Source organism: Zingiber officinale, chromosome 4B (assembly GCF_018446385.1).
Source record: "Zingiber officinale cultivar Zhangliang chromosome 4B, Zo_v1.1, whole genome shotgun sequence".
NCBI classification, from domain to species: domain Eukaryota; kingdom Viridiplantae; phylum Streptophyta; class Magnoliopsida; order Zingiberales; family Zingiberaceae; genus Zingiber; species Zingiber officinale.
Genome location: NC_055993.1, coordinates 78,801,802 through 78,824,714, shown reverse-complemented (window position 1 = coordinate 78,824,714; position 22,913 = coordinate 78,801,802). Strand labels below are relative to the sequence as shown.

The following is a 22,913-nucleotide window of genomic DNA, read 5'->3' as shown; positions in this document are numbered from 1 at the left end:
AAATATGGAGAACGAAGGGCAGAGATACCATAAATTTGTGTGACCACGTCTCCAAAAACTTACCAGTAAATTAAAAGATTTTGAATTAATAAAAAAAAGAGAAAACACCAGCTGGCAACACCTTTTTTTTCTCGAACTTGGTGTTTACTTGCATGGTCGGGGGAATCTATTGATTGGTCTTATTTTATTTTTTTCCTCCTTGACATGGTATCAGGGATGAAGCCACTCAGGATTGAGCTACAGCCTAATACAATCCTTAAATGACTCTGTCTTTTATCTAGTGGGATACAACTTAATTATTATTATAGTAGCAATATTTATTATATATTAATGTTGTAATTCTTTAGGTAGTAGATGAAATACCAAGGTCTTTTTGATATCTGTATGGACAAATTAAGTGACTTGTAAATTGACAAAGGGGAATTTAATATATTTTAGTCAAATGAAAACAAAGATAAATTGACTAGACTAAGATCGCAAGTACTCCAGATTAGTTTTGATGTGATCAACTGAGTTATGTTAGGTCATGTGTTGTTTTGATGTCTTGTATCTAAGTATGCAGGAGTTTAGGAATACAAAAAGTCAAGCGGAAGACACGGTGAGCGAGAAGGTTAACACAGGAAATGAGTCGATGGGCTTGATGTATTTGAGAGACGAAAAATTATGAAAGAGTACATCGGCAGATGAGAAGGACGCACACGGAGTGTTCGAGAGACGAAAAGTGAGGGAGGAAGTCTGCTCGAGGAGAAGAACGAAGTTGAGTTCAAGTGAACTCAATTCTGAACGGTCAAGGCATCACCCAAAGAAGCGTGAGGAAAAGTTAACCATTTGGAGGTTAACTGGATGGGTTGAACGCGACTCCAGTTGGTTGGAAGCATCTCCAAGATGGTTGGAGGCACCTTGATGAAGGTCGGAGGTGCTCTCGTGTCTCTTGATGGAGGCGCCTTGATGGAGACTGGAGGCGCCCTTGCGCCTCTCTTGGAGCCGCCCTGGAGTTTCTATAGAGGCGTCTTCGAGAAACAGTAGCTGTTAGACTATCGTTGAAAAGAGGATAATTTTTATCCTCTTGGAGGCATCTTGGCTACCTTTAGAGGCGTCTTAGCTCAATGGTAATTTATATTAAAGTGCTATAAATAGTACCTGGAGCTAAGAGTTCAAAATCAATCATTGTATTAATTTTTCTAACATTTATGAGCTTTTAAAGATCATAAGAGACTACTCAGCCTTCACGAATTTTTTTTTTAATGGAGCTTTCAATTATCTTAAATTAACAACTATCTAAATTGTAACTAAGTAAAATTCCTTAGCGTTTTTTTACTTTTTGATATTATTTTTATGTTAGTTATTTGTTTCTTATGTCATTGTCAAATTCAAAGTCAAAGATTAAATTTTTTTTTTTTTAAGATTATTCATCTCCTTTAGGTGGTCTATCTGAACCTATAAATCTATCTACAAAGATTTTTTATACTCAATTGACTTAAAGAGTCATCAGAATTTAATAATTATTTTTGAATCAATTGACTAATTGACTAGAAGCATTCAGGTAATTGAAATTATTATTTATAACAACATATAGTGTTTAAGCACTTTAAACTCATATTTTAACATCTTAATTTTCTTGTGCTTAACTTATAAGTACAATCCAAAATTTTCAACTAAATTTTAAGACTTCACATATATCTTAATTGGCCAATTTTTTTACGTGCTAGAGTTGTTTTAAATAAAGTTATAAATTTCCTCAGCATGTGCAAAATTCAAACTAAACGATCATGAATTGAAGGTCTGGGATTTAAATCTTGATAAAGTCGAGATAAATATTTTTTTTATGTGCTAGTCATTATTCCAAATGTTAATAGTCGTCCGTGATTTACCTTCTTCATGTTGATCCTGAAACGAATTGACGGAGACACTAGGGACGAATGTATTTACTTTTTCCATTATATGCAAATTTTTTTATAAATTTGTCTTAACGACCAGAGTACTCGGCTCACATTGGAACGATTCTACATCGACGGTGAAGAATGCAGAGGTCAGTTGCTGTGACGCTTTGGTCACCTCACGAATGATAGTAAAAACGAAAAACTTGAATTATAAAATAAAATTCAAAAACTAAAGCTATTATAATAATATTAAAATAAGTTTGATTAAATTTAAAAATATTTTAATATAGTAATACTTTATTTATAATAATTTTAATAAAATAAAAGTATTTTAAAAAAAACACTGGCATGCAGTTTTGACGATAGAAGAGCGTCAGCAGAAAAATAAAATAAAATAAAATAAAATTATACAGAATAATATTTTTTAAAAAAGAATTAAGATATAAAATTAACGACTTTATAAAGCAACCTGAATTTCTCCTTAATTACAGCTTCCCATCCCGAATTACCTCATTTCTATAATTAATAATCCACCGCTTCGCTGCCGCTATCTCTCGGTAGTTGAGTCGGTCGCTTTCCTCACCGCCCAGCCACCGCGATTCCTCTCTCTCTCTTCTGTTGCTGTTTTTTTTTGTTACTTTATCCCCTCTGACCGATCACACCCCGTCGCTTCTCGTTTCTTCCAGATCGAGCAAATCAGTTACAACTTCTCGTCTTCCTCCGGCTTCCACTCAATTCCTTGATCCGGGTACATTGCTATTGTAGAAATTTTTCATCTTGTTTTTTATTTATTGGTTGCCCTAGTCTGTTTGTCATGATCTAGGACTTTCGGATCGCGATTCGATGGATTCGTCTTCCTCCAGCCAACCGGAGTTCGACTACCTGTTCAAGTTGTTGATGATCGGAGATTCAGGAGTGGGAAAGAGCAGCCTTCTGCTTAGATTTACTTCGGACTCTTTCGAGGATCTTTCTCCCACTATAGGTGTCGTATTGCTATCTTCTTCTTTTGGTGATAATTTTTGCTAAAATTAGCAGGATAAAGATACAGTGGGGACAGTTTAAAAAATTCAAGTATGTTACCAGAATCTTTATCGTGTGTCGTGAATTAGCATCTAGTTGTGCTGCCGATTTATTGTCACTTCGTTTTGTATTGAACTTATGTAATCAGTAGGATGAAATGTGCGTAGGAATCCTTTTCTGCCAACCACTGGGAGATACTAAGTTGAATTAGGTTCTGGTACTTTCTTTCACTTTCTTAGGAGAAATTATTTGCTTGTGATTCTTCTGAAGAAATTGAGGATTTTTTTTCTTCTCTTTGATAGACCATTAGTTTCAATTTTTCTATACAGGCGTGGACTTCAAAGTAAAGATGGTTACATTGGGAGGAAAGAAGCTTAAGCTTGCAATGTGGGATACAGGTATTATTTGGTATTAGTGTCTTATGCATGCAGAAAATTTGCAATTGTGTCGTTACAAATTTGAAATTACTAAGCCTAGGAAGTCTCTCTCTCTCTCTAGATTGTTGTTCCTTCACTTCCTCATCGAGAATGTTTTATGCCTGTGATCTGAATCATATGAATGAATATATAGTAAGAGAAAAAAATAAATTAGGGAATCAAAATTCCGAATCTTAACAAAAACACCTTGTATTGTATGATATTGTTGAAATAAAAACCTGCACTTTTTACTATCTATTCCGTGACAAGACAATTTTTCTTTGCTACATAGCTATCTTATGGCTGTGAATCAATAAAATGTTCTTGAATAAGCTAGGTACTTAGCTTGTTATTTCCATTGGTATGGAAAAAATTATAATAAACAAGATTGGATGTTTGTATGCTCGGCGCGTTAATATTTGTTTAAATAGAGCTTGTGTTTGCAGACTTGTCTAAGACTCTTTCATGGTGCTGTTTCTTGTATTTTTTAATTCAAATATATAAAGAATATAATACCGCTATATATTTACGATACAATTTGTGTTTATTATTTTGATATCTTACAAATTTTAAATTTCCAAATTATCTAGAACATGTTAAGTTTCATCTATTGAATATTGGGCCAAGTAATAGCTTGAGGTTGTCTCAAGCTTGATAAATTTTTTAATAAACAAGCTTGAGCATCTTTTTTAAACTCCATAAGATAAATGAATTGGCTCATTTATAATCCTGCCTATCTTAATTGAGTAGTTATTCCAACAACTAGAACCTCTGTGTTTGAGATTTCGATGTCAATTTAAGATTCAGTAAGTTCTGTGCTGTAATTTTTATGAATAGAATTAAAACATTCTATTTTTCAGCTGGACAGGAGAGGTTTAGAACTTTGACAAGTTCATACTACAGAGGAGCGCAAGGCATCATCATGGGTATGGAGCCATTGGTCATACTGTAAAAATTGTAGTCTATTATCCTTTTACATCAGATTTGTTAGGAAAAAATCACTTTCCAATTAAACTATGATATTATTTTATCTTATTTCCTTGGGTTCAGTACAATTTTCCCTAGAGGGATAGTGCAGTTTAACTTTGCCTGATGAAAAATTTTCAATTTGAGTTTAAATCTGCTAGTATTTAAACCTAAATCTCTCACTTAATCCACTTGATTGACTCAATTTAAAATAGATCCTCATCTTCTGGTTTGTAGAAGGTTTTGGTGAAGACCTCGCCCACCTTTTCTAGGTCCTTAAATTTGTTGAGTAACATCCCCAAGTAAACAGGGAATGATGGCTACAACAAAGGTAGTCTTGTCAGCTCCAAATCTGAATAGACTGATATCGGTATCCCATTCAGTTTTTCTACGGTAATAGAACAGAATCAACACTGTGTGAAGAACGTGCCTTCAGCCAACATCTCCCACTCACAATAGACAATCATCAAAGGCCAGAGTACAAGCAATGGCTGCCTCAGTGAAGAGCAAGTTGTCAAGGATGTCGCAGATGCTGATCTAGGTTGATGATTAGGGCGAAGCAGGGTCTTCAGGGTTGAGATGAGAGATCGGAAGAGAAAAGGGATTTAGCAATGTTCATGTAACGAAATTAGTCCCTTTAAACCTTCGATCCATTCTTATTACAGAAAATTGTTTGTTTTTTGCTGTCCTTAAGAAAATGGGTTAGAAATATTTAGGAAAAAACATATTTACCAATATCTCTAGTGGTTCCGTGGTAACATGACAAATATTTTTCTCCATAGGCAAACTGGGATTCCCCAATGTCTTAGGAGGAAATGTTTTACCTTTTCATTCTCCTTTGACACCATCCTATGCTGCCTTTTTTACAGTAAAGAAAACTTGTATTTCAATGTATCTTTTTGTTAGAGTTTTATGCTTGCATGGTGTATATTCCTTCAATTCGTTGAAGTGCAACACTTTCAGTGTTCAGATGAGGCTAGATTTAGATAGATCTAGACATTGGCATGAGTTGAATCACTTGTATTGGCGTTAATATTGCAAGGCTAGTATGCTTGATTTCTTGGAGCGGATACAGATATTTGGACACAAAAGTTAAGGCTTACATAATAGATCCTTTCATGCGAGCAGTACTATCATGCTAATGGCATTCATCCACTTTCCACATTCTGAACTGTCCCTTTAATTTATTTCTCTGATTTTGTTTTTGGCTCAACAGAAATAATGCTCTAGGATATTAAAAAGCTCTAGGATTATGGCTTTCTTTGTTGGCAACATAAAATGTATGGTGTTCGTTCTGTTTCCATGAGATATTTTGATCCTTTCTTTTATGTTAAATTTTTTATGAAATACCAATTTGTAAAACAAACAATTACTTGAAATATCTAAACTTTACTAGACATATTTTAACTAAGCCTTGTAATTTTGTCTTATAATTTACACTGGAAAGATACTGAACAGTTTTCTTGGGAATATAATGGCTATGCAACTATGCCATTTTAGGAATAAATTAACTGGAAATACATCTGTTCTAGACCACAGAGTATCAACACGATCTTATTGAGTCCCTGGGCCATAGGTAAAACTAAAACATATATATCTATTTTAATTTAGTTGGTAGTTGTCATTTAAAAAAAATAAAACAATTTAATTCTATAATTTTTCAATCAAACTATTTCACAAATAAAATCTAATTGATTGATTTTGCCCCTGTTTAGATTTTAAAAAGTAACCTATAAAAGTAAATGTACATTTGCCTCCTTTTCAAATTTTAAATTTCTTTTGAATTATTTTCAGTTCCTCAGTTTCATAAAATGAATATCATTCTCATTTTTAATGGGTGATTATTTAGTCAAACTATTTCAGCAAACAACTTAATTATTATTATTATCATTATTTTCTGAAAAAATAGATTTATTTATAAACTTAAATGGATGATTTTTTCCTTCATTTTGTTCACCAAATAACTTGATTGTGGTGAGACACTAGATGGTCATTTGGTCCAGAAAAAATAAAAGGGATCAGATTTGGGCATTTTGGAACATGGAGGTCTGGTTTTGGGGTTTTCCCAATATCAAGGGCTCTAGTTACTGCTCTAAGATAAATGGGAGTTAATGTTAGAGAGAGAGAGATGGCAATTGTAAATAAGAAAAAGTGACAAATATGAAGCATTTATCTTTACAATCTTCAAGTTTTCTCCTGTCTGTCTTATATTGACCAATCACTAGTTTCTGTTTCCTTATCCCCATTTGTTTTATGTACATGATTTATTGTTCGTCATTTCCAGCAAAACTTCTCTTGGAGTCGGTGCAAATTTTACCGTTTTGTTTTAACACCTTCTCACTCTCAAAGTAAAATGATTTGAAACTTATTCACCTCTTGGCATTCCTCTTTCTTAGAGTAGATTATTTATTTTACTAAAAATTCTCACAAGTTGTTATTTTCATCCTCATAGATTTCAAAATCCTGTGGCATTTTTAGTTTGTGGGGAGATTAAAGAGAAGATTATATCAAATCTTCAAAATATTATGACCAACTTCATCTTTTCAAGATCTCTTTTGATGATGCCATCAACTTTTTGGTCCAGGCCTCAACTCTTTGAATATTAATCCAGCATTCCACATCTTCAAGCGGCTACAATAGTATCATTTTACTATTTTGTTTGTGAGATCATTATTTCGTCTAATAAGTTGGATAGAGATGGTACCTTTACTCCATATGGGGAAATGTTAGAGGTATTAAGTTCATTAGGTATTTTAGTTCCAAGGTTTTACATTTGTTAGATAAATGTGATGTAGTACTTGTACTGTATTTCATTAACCACACTATATTTCTTCCCTCAATTTAGTAATGTTTCTACATTTTCTATTTTTCATTCATTGTTGTTTGTCGTCTTGTTCTTGTTATTGACATTCATGACTTTCCTTTTATCAAATGATCTTTCTGAAGTTCCATTTTTCCAATATTTTTCAGTTTACGACGTGACACGCAGGGACACCTTCACCAATCTTGCTGATGTATGGGGCAAGGAAATTGATCAACATTCAACTAATCAGGATTGCATTAAGATGCTTGTGGGGAACAAGGTTGACAAGGTGATTGTGCTTTAATGTCTCTGGAATTGTGTTTGTCCTGCGTGATCATCGTTGATGATTTTATTATATTTTGAAATTATTGAAAACATACTGCTGCAGTTTTTTTATTTCTTTGGCTAGTTAGTGATTTTTTTTTTAATTTGCAGGAAAGTGAGAGAGTTGTAAGCAAGAAAGAAGGCATTGATTTTGCAAGAGAATATGGATGTTTGTTCTTAGAGTGTAGCGCAAAGACCCGTGTTAATGTGGAACAATGCTTTGAGGAGCTTGTCTTGAAGGTTTGTTTTGGCCAACTATTAGTATTAATGTTATTTGCAGATTTCTTTATTGAGCAGCATCATCTTTCAGAGCACTTAGGTTATATGGCACTTCACCCCTACTAGTCATGCGATAACCATATCATTTCATGTCTGTTGTTCACATTGTTAACTCCTATTATCAACTTCAGCACAGAAAATAACTGAATCAAGTGCTGTACCTTAGCAATGCACCCAATGCGTAGTCAATGAAACAGAAGGCTGATCTAAGTGCCCTTCAAAGCATCATTATCTCTAATTGCCTGTTTCTCCTACTTGTTGCTTTTTTTACTTGGGTTAAGGACAGAAGGCACTTTTTCTAATGCTTTGTTTACTTAACTAGATATCAAATTTGGGAGATAAAAAAAAATAATGAAGGGAAGATAAGATGTGGAGAGGAAGAAAGAGGCAACAAAATCTCATGAATACGTGCCAAATTGGTATAGTCCCATACAAGGTTTTGAAAAGTCTATGTAGGCAGTGACGCGGTGGATTGAATTCATAGAGTATGTGGAGGCACATGTGGTAAGCATTAAAATATTTAAAATTGATTTATATTGATATCTAAAATATTTATCACCTTTAGCACATGCAAACCACATGCCATATGCAGCTAATGTCACTGCTATGCAGCCTGAGTGGGGGTTTGAATGGTTCTATGGTCCCAAATTAGATATTTGGTTATAAGATGTTATGGTGTTTCAGTAAGTGACGCGAGCATAGTTTCATCCTTGCTGATAAAATTTTCATCCTTAGTGTTCTCCTATAGAAACAAAGATGAGGAACAATTAAATAATTTCCATCGTCTAAAGGAAATGTGGTGGAAAAATTGCACATCTATCGTTAGTATCTTCTATCTTCTTCCGCCCTATTTTCTGTACTTGCTGATTTGCAAAGCCTTAGTAAAGGGATGGAGGAGATTGTGTATATTTCTCCCTTCAGATTAATGTTTGTTAATCTTGTGTGATAGTGAAGAAAAGGTGACCAAGTAATAGAACTAATATAGAATTTCTTTTTTTTCTTTGCATTATCCTTGTTTATCTGTAAGTTATTGGATGAAGGTATTTCGAGTTAAAAGAAAGTTTATTTACCTTTTTTTCTCTTATTTATTTGAAGGAAGTAGACAAGGGTAAGGAATTTAATTTCACCCACTTATTTTATTCTGCGCAAATTGGATGGAAAAGGGGCAAAAACAAGCTTAAGCATTTAGTAAGCACTAATAAGAAAGTGACATTGTTTATTTACTCTTGCTTCTATGTTAATAAACAAGATAAATGAAATAGAGTAGAAGTAAGACAACAAATTTTTTTTTTTGCTTTTTCTTCACTTAAATGGATGTTTGTGGTGGAACTCAACCTCCTACGAGGCCTTGCAATGTCAATCATCTTTTCTGGCCCTGTTATAGTTTTTTTCACCTCCAAACCAAATAAATCTCCTTAAAACATGAAAATTGGCCTTAGTTATCACAATTTGTCACTTTTGATAAAGACCGTTGCTTATTTTGGTAGCATATGTATTTACATTTTACAAGTTAAAACCATCTCCAGAGTAGTAGATAATAGAGAGGGACTCTCTCTCTCTCTCTCTCTTTGTGTGTGGTTTTCCATTGTTCTTTTTAAGTTATTTGCTTTGGGATGCGATTTGTCTTTGTTTGTCCATAAAGATATGACACAAACCGAGTCTGTCATCGTTTATGCAGATCTTGGACACTCCTAGCCTGTGTGCTGAGGGTTCGGCAGATGTTAAGAAGAATATTTTCAAGCAAAAGCCATCTGAAGCTGCTGCTTCCACAAGCAGCTGTTGTTGACAATTGGCTCCAGTCTGTCCTAATGCGACATGGTTCTCTTCTCTAACGCATGGGGAGGTTGATAGTGATACATACACCGTTTTATTTCCAAGACATTAAGTTCTGGAATGCAGGATTCTTTTAGTATAGTTGTCGTGTCTGTTGTCTTATTTATGGTCATGATGTTACTTAAGTGAAAGAAAATGAAACAAATGTCCTATTGAAAATTGCTTTAAGAAACCAGCTATATTAATTCGCTCGAGGCGGTCTACTTCAATTCATTTCCCCTCGTCAGTAGAACTCCTAGCAACTCATTTGGAGGGGTCAATTCTCTAAATTCCGTTTTACATAATCTCAAGGGGATTTATTATCAAACAAGTAACGCAAGAACTAGCAACATAAGAACTAGAGTTCATTGATAGCAGAAAGCTTTTGTTTTATTGTTTACACGCAGGAGAGGAGGAAACCAAATAATGTATAGTGAATCGTTACTCGAACAGGAAAAAACAAACTACTTGTTCCAAGCATTTGCATCTAGCAATGTGGATATTCAAATCCACGATGCAAAACCGCACACTGAATTTTTCTTATTCACGGATAATGGTTTTGACCTTCAATTTTCTTTGTACAGAAACTTTTGCATGCTAAATATTTCATGATCTTCAGTAGGCGTGATTTGGAAATGCAGATCTACTGGCACGGTTAGCTTGGGCAGCACAGGCACAGTGCACAGAGGTAAGACTAAGGCAGCCACTAATAAGGAGCGAATACCTCTCAGGACAAGTATGCAGCTCTGGAAATGAGTTGCAGACGGCTTGAACAGCAGGCGGAGTTAAGGCAGTGCACTGGCTGATATTGAGGTTCATCAGCCCACTCTGGTCACCTTTTTTGATTTTCCATGGTCCATGCTTGCTACTCACTAGACTATTGGCTAGCGAGTACATGGCTCTGTCGGTGATGTTTTGGCAGTAGTACAGGCCGAGGGACCTTAGTCGCGGGCAACCATTTGCCAATGCAACCACACTCTCATCTGAAAAGAAACAAATAGTTCACATTTTATTGCCAGTACAAGGCTCCTTAGTGGTATATATCAATTGTTAAAATGCATGAGATTTATTCATTCTCCCAAGATGAATTTGAGTAGAGTTATCAGACTGTTCAGTTCAGACGAATTACCGGTGATGAGAATACAACCACACAGATCCAAAGCTTGGAGATCAGGGCAACCTGCTGCCAAACTGATAACTCCCTTGTCACTGACGCCCTCACACCAACCAAGATTCAATGACTGTAAGCCATTGCAATTGCATGAAATAGCCTGCAGAGGGAATTTAGAAGCTTGAGGAAATTTTTTTTAAAGAAATAATATATGATAGACACAGACGAAGATACCAACATGTAGAGCTCGGTCAGATGCAGCTTTTGCACATCCACAAAGATTCAAGTATTTTAAATTTTTAAAACATCTTGCCAGATATTCAAGGGAAGCATCAGTAAAACCTGAGCATCCACTTATGTTGAGTTTTGTTAAGTGGGGACATCCATGGCCCAAAGCATACAATGAACGGTCAGTTAGTTTCTGACTTTTGCTAAGGTCTAAATCCCTTAATTCATGGCAGTGCTTGGATATAGTCTCAACATCATTGTCCTCAAGTTGAGGACTGTAATTTTGCCGAAGCGATAGAACTTGCAGCTTTGGTAACTTAGGGATAAGTGATTGCACAAGATTGTTCATGTTATTTTTGCACCTGCAATAGCAGAAAAATTGAATTTTATAAACAATATAGTCTTTGAATTCAACCAATAGCGAGTAGTTTATGAGAGAACCAACAAGTGAAAAATAAATTAAGGTCCATTCCGAAAGGCCAAAGAATTTTGATCCAAGGCTCAACTAATCGTTGGAACCAGAGGGTTGTCCACCAAGAGAACCCCAATCAACACTTGTTGAAACCATGGTTTCAATCACCCGAATCATTTGAGAAAACATGAATAAATACATCTATCCATCCATTATATGCATCATCCAGAAACAAACAAACTAGAGAGTTTTTTACAGTAATGAACTAAGCAACAGGATCTTAAAAAATATTTTTTTAAAAAAAAAGCAACTTTAATAAAAGCTGCCCTAAACGATGCCTAAGTTCTTAATTTTGTTGAAGGTACCAACAAACCCTTGTTGCCAGGGTCTTGGGTTTGACCTGCCTTCATTAAACAATGGGGGCTTAAGAGCTTCCACCAGATGCTATCTAAAAAAAAACTAATCACTTTTGTCATTACAACAACTATAAGTGTCCCATACTATATTGCATATAATACACACCCTTATCTTGCGATTGTGTTCTATAAAAGGCCATATCCGTAATATGCACTGAGATAAAAAAAACAGAGATTCTAATATGTTCTTCAAAAACAAAAGAAAAATAAAAGAAAGAAACAAGATTCTATTTGGCCACACTTTATTCTACTCGCCTTCAACTTTAATACATTCTACTAGGTAGGATTTTATTATCACATGGACATAGGAAATCAAATCTCATTGCTCAATTATTAGTTTTTTGTTTTGTTCAGACTAAATTATTAGGTTTTGGCATAGTCTTCAGTGTGCATCGTGTTACTCTTAATGGGATCTTAATATCTGTATCTTGTGCTCATAGGATATTTACCTATATCAAAGATCATTAAGCTCCTCAATTGTCTCATGCACTAATATATTCTGAAGTTTCTGCAACGACATACTCTCCTGAAGTTTCTCAGATCAAACAGTTATGTTGGCTTCGTTTTGTTGTTGTTTATGCTCAACTGATTGATTGTAGCTTAAACAATAGAGAATCCTTCTGTTTCATCATACTAAGAATACTATGTCAGCTACTTGTTCAGTGAAACTTTTATGACCCTGGTGGTAGTAGCCTTCTTCATCCTCGTCAATCAAGTAGGCTGTCATTTTGCATGAGAATGGTCATCAACAGAGCATTCACCGGGTTAATACATAAATAATTGTCTCCGTGATCAGTGAGATGTGGGGATCTAACACTTCCGCATCAACCACAGCATCATCATTGCCAACATTCCATTAACCTCCTTCATGTTTGAGTACCTCACGGCCCTTCTCTATCAACAAGGTGTTGAAGAATGGAACCATAGTTGCAGAGTCACCGCTTACTATGGCGAAACCTTCATCAATTGGGGTGCCCACATGTTCCTTGGGATCACTTGAAAGGATGATGCTGTTGAGATGGGTGGGTTTTCCAATAATTTGCTCTGAAGTGATTGTAATTGCAGAAGGTAAATAAGCAGGATCCAAGAAAAACATGCATTTTTATTACGTAATGATATTATGGTGGGAGCTTTCTCCCCCGTCCTTTAAAAGGAAAGTAATGCATACGCTTGGGGGTGGCTCCTTTTCAAGCTAAGAATCTCACTTGAGAAGATAACTAACTAGAGACCAACGCTAGGCCATCCCATTACCACACCTACCTCTCTAGCGAAATATATATGTCCTTATGTGTGTGCACAGGAAGCCGAAGAGAGCAGCAATTCGGAACAAACAAAATAGAGAAAACAAATAATGAAAGAAGAAAAAAAATTCAGCAGTACCATGCAAGCGAGAGATTTGTAAGCCCCAGGCTCAGAGCAATTCTCCACCCTTTGCAAACACCACAAGCCACAACCACAGTGCGATCATCACCCACGAGAGAGAGGATTCGAAGCAGTAGCTCCACAGGAAGATCCTTCCAACCTTGCATAACCACCATTGACCTCTCCACCTTCTCTTGGCTGCCGCCGGCAACCATAAGGCTCCTGAAGCAAACCTCCAAATTCACAGTTTCTGGATTGCCGCCTCCCATATCAGCAGTAACCCAACCTGCACGCGAACACCAATCCAAAAATCAAAAACAGCGACGGCAAAGCTCTAAATCTTACTCATCTCCCCCAAAGTTCCCAACTCAATTGAAGCTCACGAACGAATCAACAAGAAACAAACAAACACCGTAAAGCTTGTTAGGCTTCTCACTCGACAAGTATTCAAGTGCAAGCAACAAGCAGTGATGATTCAAACACTAAAAGAAGATAAGAGCAAACCTCGATTCGTCCGACTCCTGTTCGTTTCCCCACGAAGGCCAAACGAAGCGGATACTTCCAAGGGAGAGCGAGGACTTCAAATCTCCAGATCCTCAAGGAATCGAAGACGGATGGTCAAATTCGACGCCAGACGAGGAGGAGATGCCACTAGGGAAGAAGGATCGATCGATCGATGGATGGATTCGCACGGTGAGGAGCTCGAGGTCGAGGACGCTTCGCGCATTTGAACACGCGTTAGAAAGGAATGAAAAAAGAGATCCGTATGTTAACATCTAAAAACACCCCAAGCATACTCGATGAGGTGGCGTACGTTGGTTAGAGAGTATGATTGTAGGGAGGTGCGTGTAGGAACTATGAGAAGCAGGGAGCGACGTCCGAACTCGGAACGTACGGGATGCGGCATGACACGTGGCGGTAAAATGCAGCATGATACGTGACGTGAGGAGCAAGGATCAGTGGCGTGATGGATTTATTATAATTTTAAATAATTATTTGATAATTTTTTAATTGGTTGAACGGGTCAAAGTTCACCATACTTTAAACAATTATTTACTCGGGACGTTCTAGGATTACTATCACCATAAATTCTAAGATTCAAATCTTTTAAATCTCTCTCATATATTAATTATTATTTTAAAAATTAATTATCATCCATAATTTATCTTCTTTATAATAACTATGAAACGAATTGACAAAAACATTAAAAACGAACGTATTTATCTTTTATCATCACGATACCTTCAACAATTGGATGAAAAAATACATGAATTAAGTTTTGGCATGCACAGATGCATCAGGAATTTTTTTTTCCCCAATCTTTTAAGTTTTTTTAAGGGTTGATTATAAGTTAATTTTATAATTTATATTTTCCATATTATTTGGAAGGAACTCAGAGAAATGTGTGAAATATAGGTAATTATTATTTGTTGCTATAAGTATGCCTTAAACAATTAAGTCAATAGAATTTAAGTTATCTTATTATTTTATTAAAAATCTATCTCTTTTACTAATTAATTTTAATGAATCTTAAAATAAAATTATATTAACATTTTTTTTCCTTTTTTATACTAAAAATAATTTTAAGATTTATTAATAATTTTCATAAACTCATCCATCAGGGATCTAGAGTTCAAAACTTAGTTACGATATTTTATTAGCAATTTTCTCATTAATTAATCAGTGATATAGAGTTTGAGACTCAGCTGTGACGTATTATTAGAAATTTTTCTCATTAATCAATCAGAGATCTAGAGTTCAAGACTCAGCTGCGGCATATTATTAAAAATTTTTCTCATTAATCAATTAGAAATCTAGAGTTCTCTTTAGTTTCAGATCTTATAATTGGCAACACTACGAGTAAAGAAGCTTCTATAAATACCTTAGGTCGGCAATGTTAGAAAGTATAATTTGTTGGGACCGAAAATGTAACTAGAAGGGGGGGGGGGTGGAATAGCTCGGCGCGATCTCGTGCTCGTCGTTGCTTGTTTCTTCAAGATGATAGCAGCGGAAAATATAAGAAACAACACAACAACGTTAACTCTAGGGATTTACTTGGTATCCACCTCAAGAAAAGGTGACTAGTCCAAGGATCTACACACTCACGCACCCTCCACTATGTAAACACTCCTTTTCGGTAACTACCGAAGGCGGAGAAGCCTTACAAGCTCTCAGTACAAGAAGAAAGGAAAGGGAAACAAAATACAATAAGATCTTACATGTTTGCACAAGAAACCCTAACCCTAACTTCTTCCTCGCCTCTTGATTTGGGCATGCACCAGCACAAGCCTCCAAGAATCTTCAAGAACTGGCGATGAGAACTCTGTGGAGAAGCTGTGGAATCACTGGAGAAGAAAGCCGAGAGTTCTGCCGATGAAATCGCATGCCAACATCTTTATCCAGTGCCAACGGACGAATCTCAATCGATTGGATTGCTCCCAATCGATTGGGGAGGCTTTGGATCGATCGGTCGATCGATCCAGAGCGCCTCTATGCTCTCGGTAATTGCCTGGATCGATCGGTCGATCGATCCAGGGCTTATTGCGCGAAATTGCAGCTCCCAATTGATCAGCTGATCGATTGGAGGCTCTGAATCGATCGGCCGATCGATCCAGAGCTATTCTGTGCGATCGCGAGCTTCTCCCAATCGATCCACTGATCGATTGGGAGGAGGCTTGTCGCGGGGACTCACCCAATTGATCAGCCGATCGATTGGGCATGAGCCAATCGATCCGCTGATCGATCCAGCTCATGGTTTTTGCCCAAAGCTAAGTCCAAAGTCCCCTTTACCAACATCAGTCAACCATGACCTATTGGTACATCATGCTTAGTATCCGGTCACCCTCGACTTGCTAGGACTCCCTCACCAAGTGTCTGGTCAATCCCTTTGACCCACTTGGACTTTTCTCCTCGTGCCAAGTGTCTGGCCATCCTTGACCCACTTGGACTTATCTCCACCAGGTGTCCGATCAACCTTGATCCACCTGGATTTCCCTTGCCTGGCTTCACTCACCAGGACTTCCCTTCTACCTAGCTTCACTCACTAGGACTTCACATCTGCCTGACTTCACTCACCAGGACTTTCCTTCTGCCTAGCTTCACTCACTAGGACTTCACATCTGCCTAGCTTCACTCACCAGGACTTTCCTTCTGCCTAGCTTTACTCACTAGGACTTTCCTTCTGCCTAGCTTCACTCACTAGGACTTCTCATCTGTCTGGCTTAACTCACCAGGACTTTCCTTCTACCTAACCTCCCAGTTAGGACTTTCACCTGACTTCACTCACCAGGATTTTTCAATCAAGTATCCAGTCAACCTTGACCTACTTGACTCTCCTTCACATCTAAACTGGTCAACCTTGACCAAAAAAGGAATTGTACCAACAATCTCTCCACATGAACAATTGCACCTGTAATCTCCATGTATTGTCAAACATCGAAACCCAAACTTTAAGACTCGAGCTTGAACCAATTCAAGCTCAGTCAATCAGGTCAACCTTGACCTAGGGAATCTTGCACCAACAATCTCCCCCTTTTTAATGTTTGACAATACCTCCTTTAAGTTAGGCTAATCCCATAGCCTCAAACTCCTTCATGCCAATATGAATGAGGGTTACCTTCATTCTCGTCCTTTTCTAGAGGGTAAACTCCCTCTTAGGTAATGAAGGCCTAACTTAAACCCTACATTCTCCCCCTATTGGCACACATAAAAAACTCTCCCCCTAAAGAGTTATCCAACGTTGTTCACAACTTCACTCGTTGTTCACAACATAATAACGAAGGTCTCATACCCTTCATTATTCTTAATGCTCAACCTTGAGCATATACCACCTGGTATATTCATACACGATTCAAATGAAGGTCTCATACCCTTCACTTTCATCAAATGCTCATCCGTGAGCATATACCACGTGAATAATGAAGATATCCACTCTCCATTGTAGGCATTTGCCCAACCTTGAGCATTTATGCTAAGGAAGGTTAACCACCTCCCAAGGTGTATGAAAAATAAATTTTCATGTCCTTAAAGGGTAACTCCTTCTAAAGACATGCACGTAACTTCTGTCATGACACCAACAATTATTGTTGCTACTCGGAAAACCTAGAGGTTCCACTGTACAAAAATTTTGTACAAAGGTCTGAACCTTTTCCTAGCTACCATGTGTTCTTTTAAATTAAATTTTGGATCGCCTGCGGAACTTAACACGTTTGATCCAAAACTTAATCTATTCGTTCTTTTAGGTTTTGACTTGGGTCTCCTGCGGAACTTAACACGTTCGACCCAAATCACCTTAAGTTATTAATTCCATTAAATATTAATTTCCATAATTGGTTCCCAGTACTGACGTGGCGAGGCACATGACCTTCTTGGATATGGGAGCAACCACCACCGACTAGACAAAACCTTTTATGGAAAGCTAATATTTAATTTCCTAAAATAACTTTAGGTTAACCGAAAAGAACAATCAAATCACAAGGAAAAAGAACACAAAAGAACACAACATCAAAAACATATTCGAAATACTAGAATCGCATGCCTCTTGTATTTGGTATTATTTCCAAAAATAACTAGTATGATGCGGAAAGAAAAATTACTAGTTATACCTTTTAGAAAGACCTCTTGATCTTCTACCGTATTCCTCTTCTAACCTCGGACGTTGTGTGGGCAACGATCTTCCGAGATGAGAAACCACCAAAGCACCTTCTTTTCCTTTCTTCAAATTTCGGCCAAGCACAAAGCTTCCAAAAGATGAAGATCTTTTCCACCAACCAAGTTCCAAGGGATGTAAGCTTTCTCTCCTTCTTCCTCAAGCTAGATCCGGCTACCAATTAAAACTCCATGAGCATGAAGAGGTTCGGCCACAAAGAGAAGAAGAAGAGAAGAAGAAAGGGCCGGCCACACCACCAAGGAAAAGAGGGAGAAAAATAGAATAGAGTCCTTAGCCTTGAAGCCTCCTCTACCCCCTCTTTTATAATCCTTGGTCTTGGCAAATAAGGAAAATTTAATAAAAACTTCCTTAATTCTTTTGCCATTGAAAAGGAAAATTTATTTAATTAATTAAAAAATAATTTTTCTTTTCAATTTTGCAATGCCCGGCCACACCAAGAAATCTCCAAGCAAATAAAATTTTAAACACCAATTAAAACTTCCTTATTTGCTTCCGGAAATTTATAAAAATTTCTCAATAATTTTTATCCCTTCATGATTGGTTTATAAAAAGGAAATTTAATAAATTAAAATCTTTCTTTTAAACATGTGGATAAAAAGAAAGTTATCTCTATAAATTAAAATCTCTTTTAATCTACAAATAAGGAAAGATATCAAATCTTTTCTTAATCTTTTGTAGAAACTTATAAAAGAGAATATTTAATTTTAAACTCTCTTTTAAATCATGAACATGATTAAAAAGGAAAGTTTTCTTAAAATTTAAAATCCTCCTTTAATCAACAAATAAGGAAAGATTTCAAATTTTAAACTCTCTTTTAAACATATAGATGATTTACAAATAAGGAAAGTTTTTACCAAAAATTAAAACCATCCTTTTAAACTACAAATAAAGAAAGAGATTAATCTCTTCTCTTAATCTTTTGTAGAGAGCTATAAAAGGAAATTTTTAATTTTTAAACTCTCTTTTAAAATCATGATATCCACATAAGAAATAATTTTAATAAAAATCCTTTTTAATATTCTATTGGCCGGCCACCTAAGCTTGGGACCCAGGCTTTGGCCGGCCACCTACATGACTCATCCACTTGATCTTGGCTGGCCCTAGCTTGGGTTCTAAGCTAGCTTGGTCGGCCCCATTGGATGGGTAAGAAGGTGGGTATGCGGTGAGTATAAATCTCTATATACTAGAGGCTACGATAGGGACCGAGAGGAGGAATTGGTTTTGGTCTCCCGATGAAATTAAGCATCCCGTGTTCGCCCCGAACACACAACTTAATTTCATCAATAATAATTCATTCCACTAAAGAACTATTATTGAACTACCACACCAATCCCAAATTACATTTTGGGCTCCTTCTTATTATGAGTGTGTTAGTCTCCCTGTGTTTAAGATAACAAATGTCTACTAATTAAGTAAGTTACTGACAACTCACTTAATTAATATCTAGCTCCAAGAGTAGTACCACTCAACTTCATCGTCATGTCGGACTAAGTCCACCTGCAGGGTTTAACACGACAATCCTTATGAGCTCCTCTTGGGGACATTCTCAACCTAGATTACTAGGACACAGTTTCCTTCTATAATCAACAGCACACACTATAAGTGATATCATTTCCCAACTTATCGGGCTTATTGATTCATCGAACTAAATCTCACCCATTGATAAATTAAAGAAATAAATATCAAATATATGTGCTTGTTATTATATTAGGATTAAGAGCACACACTTCCATAATAATTGAGGTCTTTGTCCCTTTATAAAGTCAGTATAAAAGAAACGACCTCTAATGGTCATACTCAATACACTCTTAGTGTACTAGTGTAATTATATAGTTAAGATAAACTAACACCTAATTACACTACGACCTTCCAATGGTTTGTTCCTTTCCATCATGGTCGTGAGCTACTGTTTATAATTTATAAGGTACTGATAACATGATCTTCTGTGTGTGACACCACACACCATGTTATCTACAATATAAATTAATTGAACAACTACATTTATCACAAATGTAGACATTTGACCAATGTGATTCTTATTTCTAGATAAATGTTTATACCAAAAGCTAGGCTTTTAGTATATATTCTAACAACAATGACTTAGAATCCCTAAACATATAGGAAACCCAAATTTAGAAGTGTTTGAGGTTCAAAAATTCAATAATGAAACCAAACCTCAACCTAAACCTCTACTTAATCTTCCTTAACCAATCCATCCTTGTTTTCATCATGAAAACTCCCCCTAAAGATATACAAATGTTTTTGAGGGGTTAGGAATGACTACATAGACCAAAAATGCTGAAGATAAGCTTTCCTAGCCAAAATCAGCATTTGAATCGATTGGAGTTGGGTCCCAATCGATTGAACCCTGCTGAATCGATCCACTGATTGATTTAGACTACGTGGATCGATCGACTGATCGATCCAGCGAGCTTCTGCTCACAGGAAAACTCCTCTCAATCGATTGCCGATCGATTGAGGCACTCCAATCGATCGGGTGATCGATTGGAGCTCTGAAAAACTGAAAATTTATTTCATTGAATTTCAGAAACTCCCCTAAAATTCTACAAAAATCGAAAAAGCATGAAAATTCATGTAGACATTCCTTAGGGCATATACTATCAAGGAAAAATAGTTTTATATGAAAATACTTTCTATTTTCAAAGATTGACACAAACTTGGAAACTTGTAAAAAGTTTAGTGTTTTCTTCCAAGTTTGTGCTCAACTATTTAATGATGATTACTATCAAAAGATAGTCTTCATCAAGGTTTTCCAAAGCATATTTAAAATCATTTTCAAAACCAATATCCAACCATACTCTTTGGGCTCAATGCACATGACTTGTACATTAACTTTCCCAATAATTGGAAAACACATAACTATGTGTTTTGATGAACCTAAAACTCATAAGAATGCACTAAATCAACATCTTGAGTTTTGTTCGTCATCCTAACATCTCACTTGCATCTAATGTGTACAAAAATACATACAAGTCACATTATAGTTCTTTAGTGAGATGTAAACTTTGGTTTTACCCTAATCTAGGGATCATGCATATCTATCTAGGCATTTTGAGGTTATGAACATCCACCAAGGATGTTACTTGTTAATGTTGGTGCAATATCCCTTAGGTCAAGGTTGACTGGTTTGACCAAGCTTGAGTCTTGGTCATAGTTTCGATGTTTGACAATACATGTAGACACATGGACAATGCAGGTGCAGTTGTTCATATGGGGAGATTCTGATCAGGGACTGATCAGTGTGAATGAAGAAGAGTCAAGTAGGTATACCTGACTGGATGGAAATCCTGGTGAGTGAAGGCAGGTGAAATTCCTAGTGAGTGAAGCTAGGCAGATGGAAATCCTGGTGAGTGAAGCCAGGTGAAAGCCCTAGTGAGTGAAGCTAGGCAGTATGGAAGTCCTGGTGAGTGAAGCCAGGCAGAAGGAAAATCCTGGTGAGTGAAGCCAAGTGAAAGACCTAGTGAGTGAAGCTAGGCAGTGTGAAAGACCTAGTGAGTGAGTCTAGGCAGATTGAAAACCCTAGTGAGTGAAGCTAGGTGAAAGTCCAAGTAGGTCAAGAGAGTGACCGGATACTTGGCATGAAAGAAAAGTCCAAGTGGGTCAAAGGGATTGACCGGACACTTGGTGAGGGAGTCCTAGCAGGTCAAGGGAGTGACTAGATGCTAGGCATGACGTACCAACAGGTTAAGTTTGACCGAATGTTGGTTTGGGAGGTTTGAGACTTGGTTTTGGGCAAAAACCAAGCTCTGGATCGATCAGTGGATCAATCCAGGCTCTGGATCGGTCAGTGGATCGATCCAGACCTTTCCCAGCGAACAGAAAGCCTCTGGATCGATCAGTGGATCGATCCAGAGGTCCCAATGGATCAGTGGATCGATTGGGACGCTGCTGCTTCGCGCGATAAGCGCTGGATCGATCCGTGGATCGATCCAGGCGTTTTTCCAGAGCACAAAGGCACTTTGGATCGATCCGTGGATCGATCCAAAGCCTCCCCGATCGATTGGGAATAATCGAATCGATTGGGATCCGACCGTTGCGTCGTATTTGAGCCGCAGGCGAGCGTTGTCTTCGGCATCACTTCACCGATTCACTCCAGATACTCTCCAGGACCTCCATAGCTCTCTCCAAGCTCCAGATCGCCAGTTCTTGAAGATTCTTGGAGGCTTTTCCAAGTCAAGAGGCGGATCAAAAACAAGAAGAAGAAGTTAGGGTTAGGGTTTTTATTGCACATCTTGTAAGCTTTTGCTTATCTTGTATTTCCCTTTCTTCTTCTTGTATTGAGAGTGTTGTAGGGCTTCTCCGCCTTTGGTAGTTACCATAAAGGAGTGTTATTCATAGTGGAGGGTGCGTGAGTAGGTGTGGATCCTTGGACTAGTCACCTTTTGTGAGGTGGATACCAAGTAAACCATCCGTGTTAGCGTTGTATGCTTTTGTTTCTTATATTTCCGCTGCATATCTCTGAAGAAACAAGCAACGCCGACCACGAGCACGCGACGAGCTATTCACCCCCCTCTAGCTACTTTTCGGTCCCAACAAGTGGTATCAGAGCAAGGTCGCTCTTCACCGGAATCATCGCCGGAAGGGTCAAGCATAACAAGAAAAGCTAGAGGGTGAAGAAGTTGGAGAAAATTCTTCAAGTTCAAGATTTTATCAAGCTCAACTTCAAGATGCAATTCCAAGATGGACTTGGATTTGATACAAGGGTGGCTCCACCATACACGTCCACAAACTTCGATTCTTGGAAATCAAGAATCGAAAATTTTCTTATGATGGAGATAGAGCAATGGTTTGCTCTTATGGAAGGCTTCAAGGCTCCAACAAACTCCAAGGGCAACCTTCTCAAGAAAAGCAAATGGAGCTCGGAGCAAGTCCAAAGGTGCGAGGCCAATGACAAAGTGACTAAGCTTTTGGTAAATTTATTGCCAAGCACCATCCTTTGCAAAATTGGAGAATTTGAAGATGCAAAGGAATTATGGAGTAAATTGACCAAGCTTCATGAAGAGATCCCCTCCACTGTACAAGAGCAAGAAGTATCCAGAGAGGGTGACTCTTTGGAGCAAGACCAAAAGGAGGACTCCGAGGTTGAGAGATGCTCAACCTCCGAAGAAGAAGTCCAAGAAGAAGCTTCATCCTCAAGGGAATGCATCGAAGGGAACAAGGAGGGAGCATACTCCTTGTTTCATATTCAAGATGA

General features: G+C 37.1%; 2 protein-coding genes across 3 annotated transcripts; one reads left to right on the top strand and one right to left on the bottom strand.

Moving 5' to 3' along the window:
• The first annotated feature begins 2,418 nt into the window (after positions 1–2,418).
• On the top strand, positions 2,419–9,734 carry LOC121975225 (ras-related protein RABC1-like). Of its 2 annotated transcripts, none has more exons than XM_042526745.1 (7): positions 2,419–2,628; positions 2,685–2,862; positions 3,230–3,298; positions 4,177–4,242; positions 7,253–7,374; positions 7,521–7,649; positions 9,367–9,734. In XM_042526745.1, exons 2-7 carry the CDS (start codon positions 2,724–2,726, stop codon positions 9,472–9,474), a joined length of 633 nt encoding a protein of 210 aa, XP_042382679.1. In that variant the 5' UTR covers positions 2,419–2,628; positions 2,685–2,723; the 3' UTR covers positions 9,475–9,734. The 2 variants fall into 2 exon arrangements, with proteins under 2 accessions (XP_042382679.1, XP_042382678.1); XM_042526744.1 differs by having other exon boundaries at positions 2,420–2,628; positions 2,704–2,862.
• Positions 9,735–9,868: 134 nt separating this feature from the next.
• LOC121975224 (F-box protein SKP2A-like) lies at positions 9,869–13,771 on the bottom strand. Its single transcript, XM_042526743.1, has 5 exons — positions 13,534–13,771; positions 13,048–13,315; positions 10,850–11,201; positions 10,630–10,771; positions 9,869–10,483 (listed from the first exon to the last, which is right to left on the bottom strand). Exons 2-5 carry the CDS (start codon positions 13,296–13,298, stop codon positions 10,116–10,118), a joined length of 1,113 nt encoding a protein of 370 aa, XP_042382677.1. The 5' UTR covers positions 13,299–13,315; positions 13,534–13,771; the 3' UTR covers positions 9,869–10,115.
• Positions 13,772–22,913: the final 9,142 nt, after the last annotated feature.

Bases quoted from the DNA above. Each gene is read 5' to 3' on its own strand.
- LOC121975225 (XM_042526745.1), top strand. From the start codon at position 2,724: ATGGATTCGTCTTCCTCCAGCCAACCGGAGTTCGACTACCTGTTCAAG. The intron at 2,863-3,229 runs GTGTCGTATTGC...TTTTCTATACAG, and splicing joins GGATCTTTCTCCCACTATAG to GCGTGGACTTCAAAGTAAAG. The intron at 7,375-7,520 runs GTGATTGTGCTT...TTTAATTTGCAG, and splicing joins TGGGGAACAAGGTTGACAAG to GAAAGTGAGAGAGTTGTAAG.
- LOC121975224 (XM_042526743.1), bottom strand. From the start codon at position 13,298: ATGGGAGGCGGCAATCCAGAAACTGTGAATTTGGAGGTTTGCTTCAGG. The intron at 11,202-13,047 runs GTACTGCTGAAT...CTGCTATTGCAG, and splicing joins ACAAATCTCTCGCTTGCATG to GTGCAAAAATAACATGAACA. The intron at 10,772-10,849 runs GTTGGTATCTTC...TTCCCTCTGCAG, and splicing joins CATCTGACCGAGCTCTACAT to GCTATTTCATGCAATTGCAA.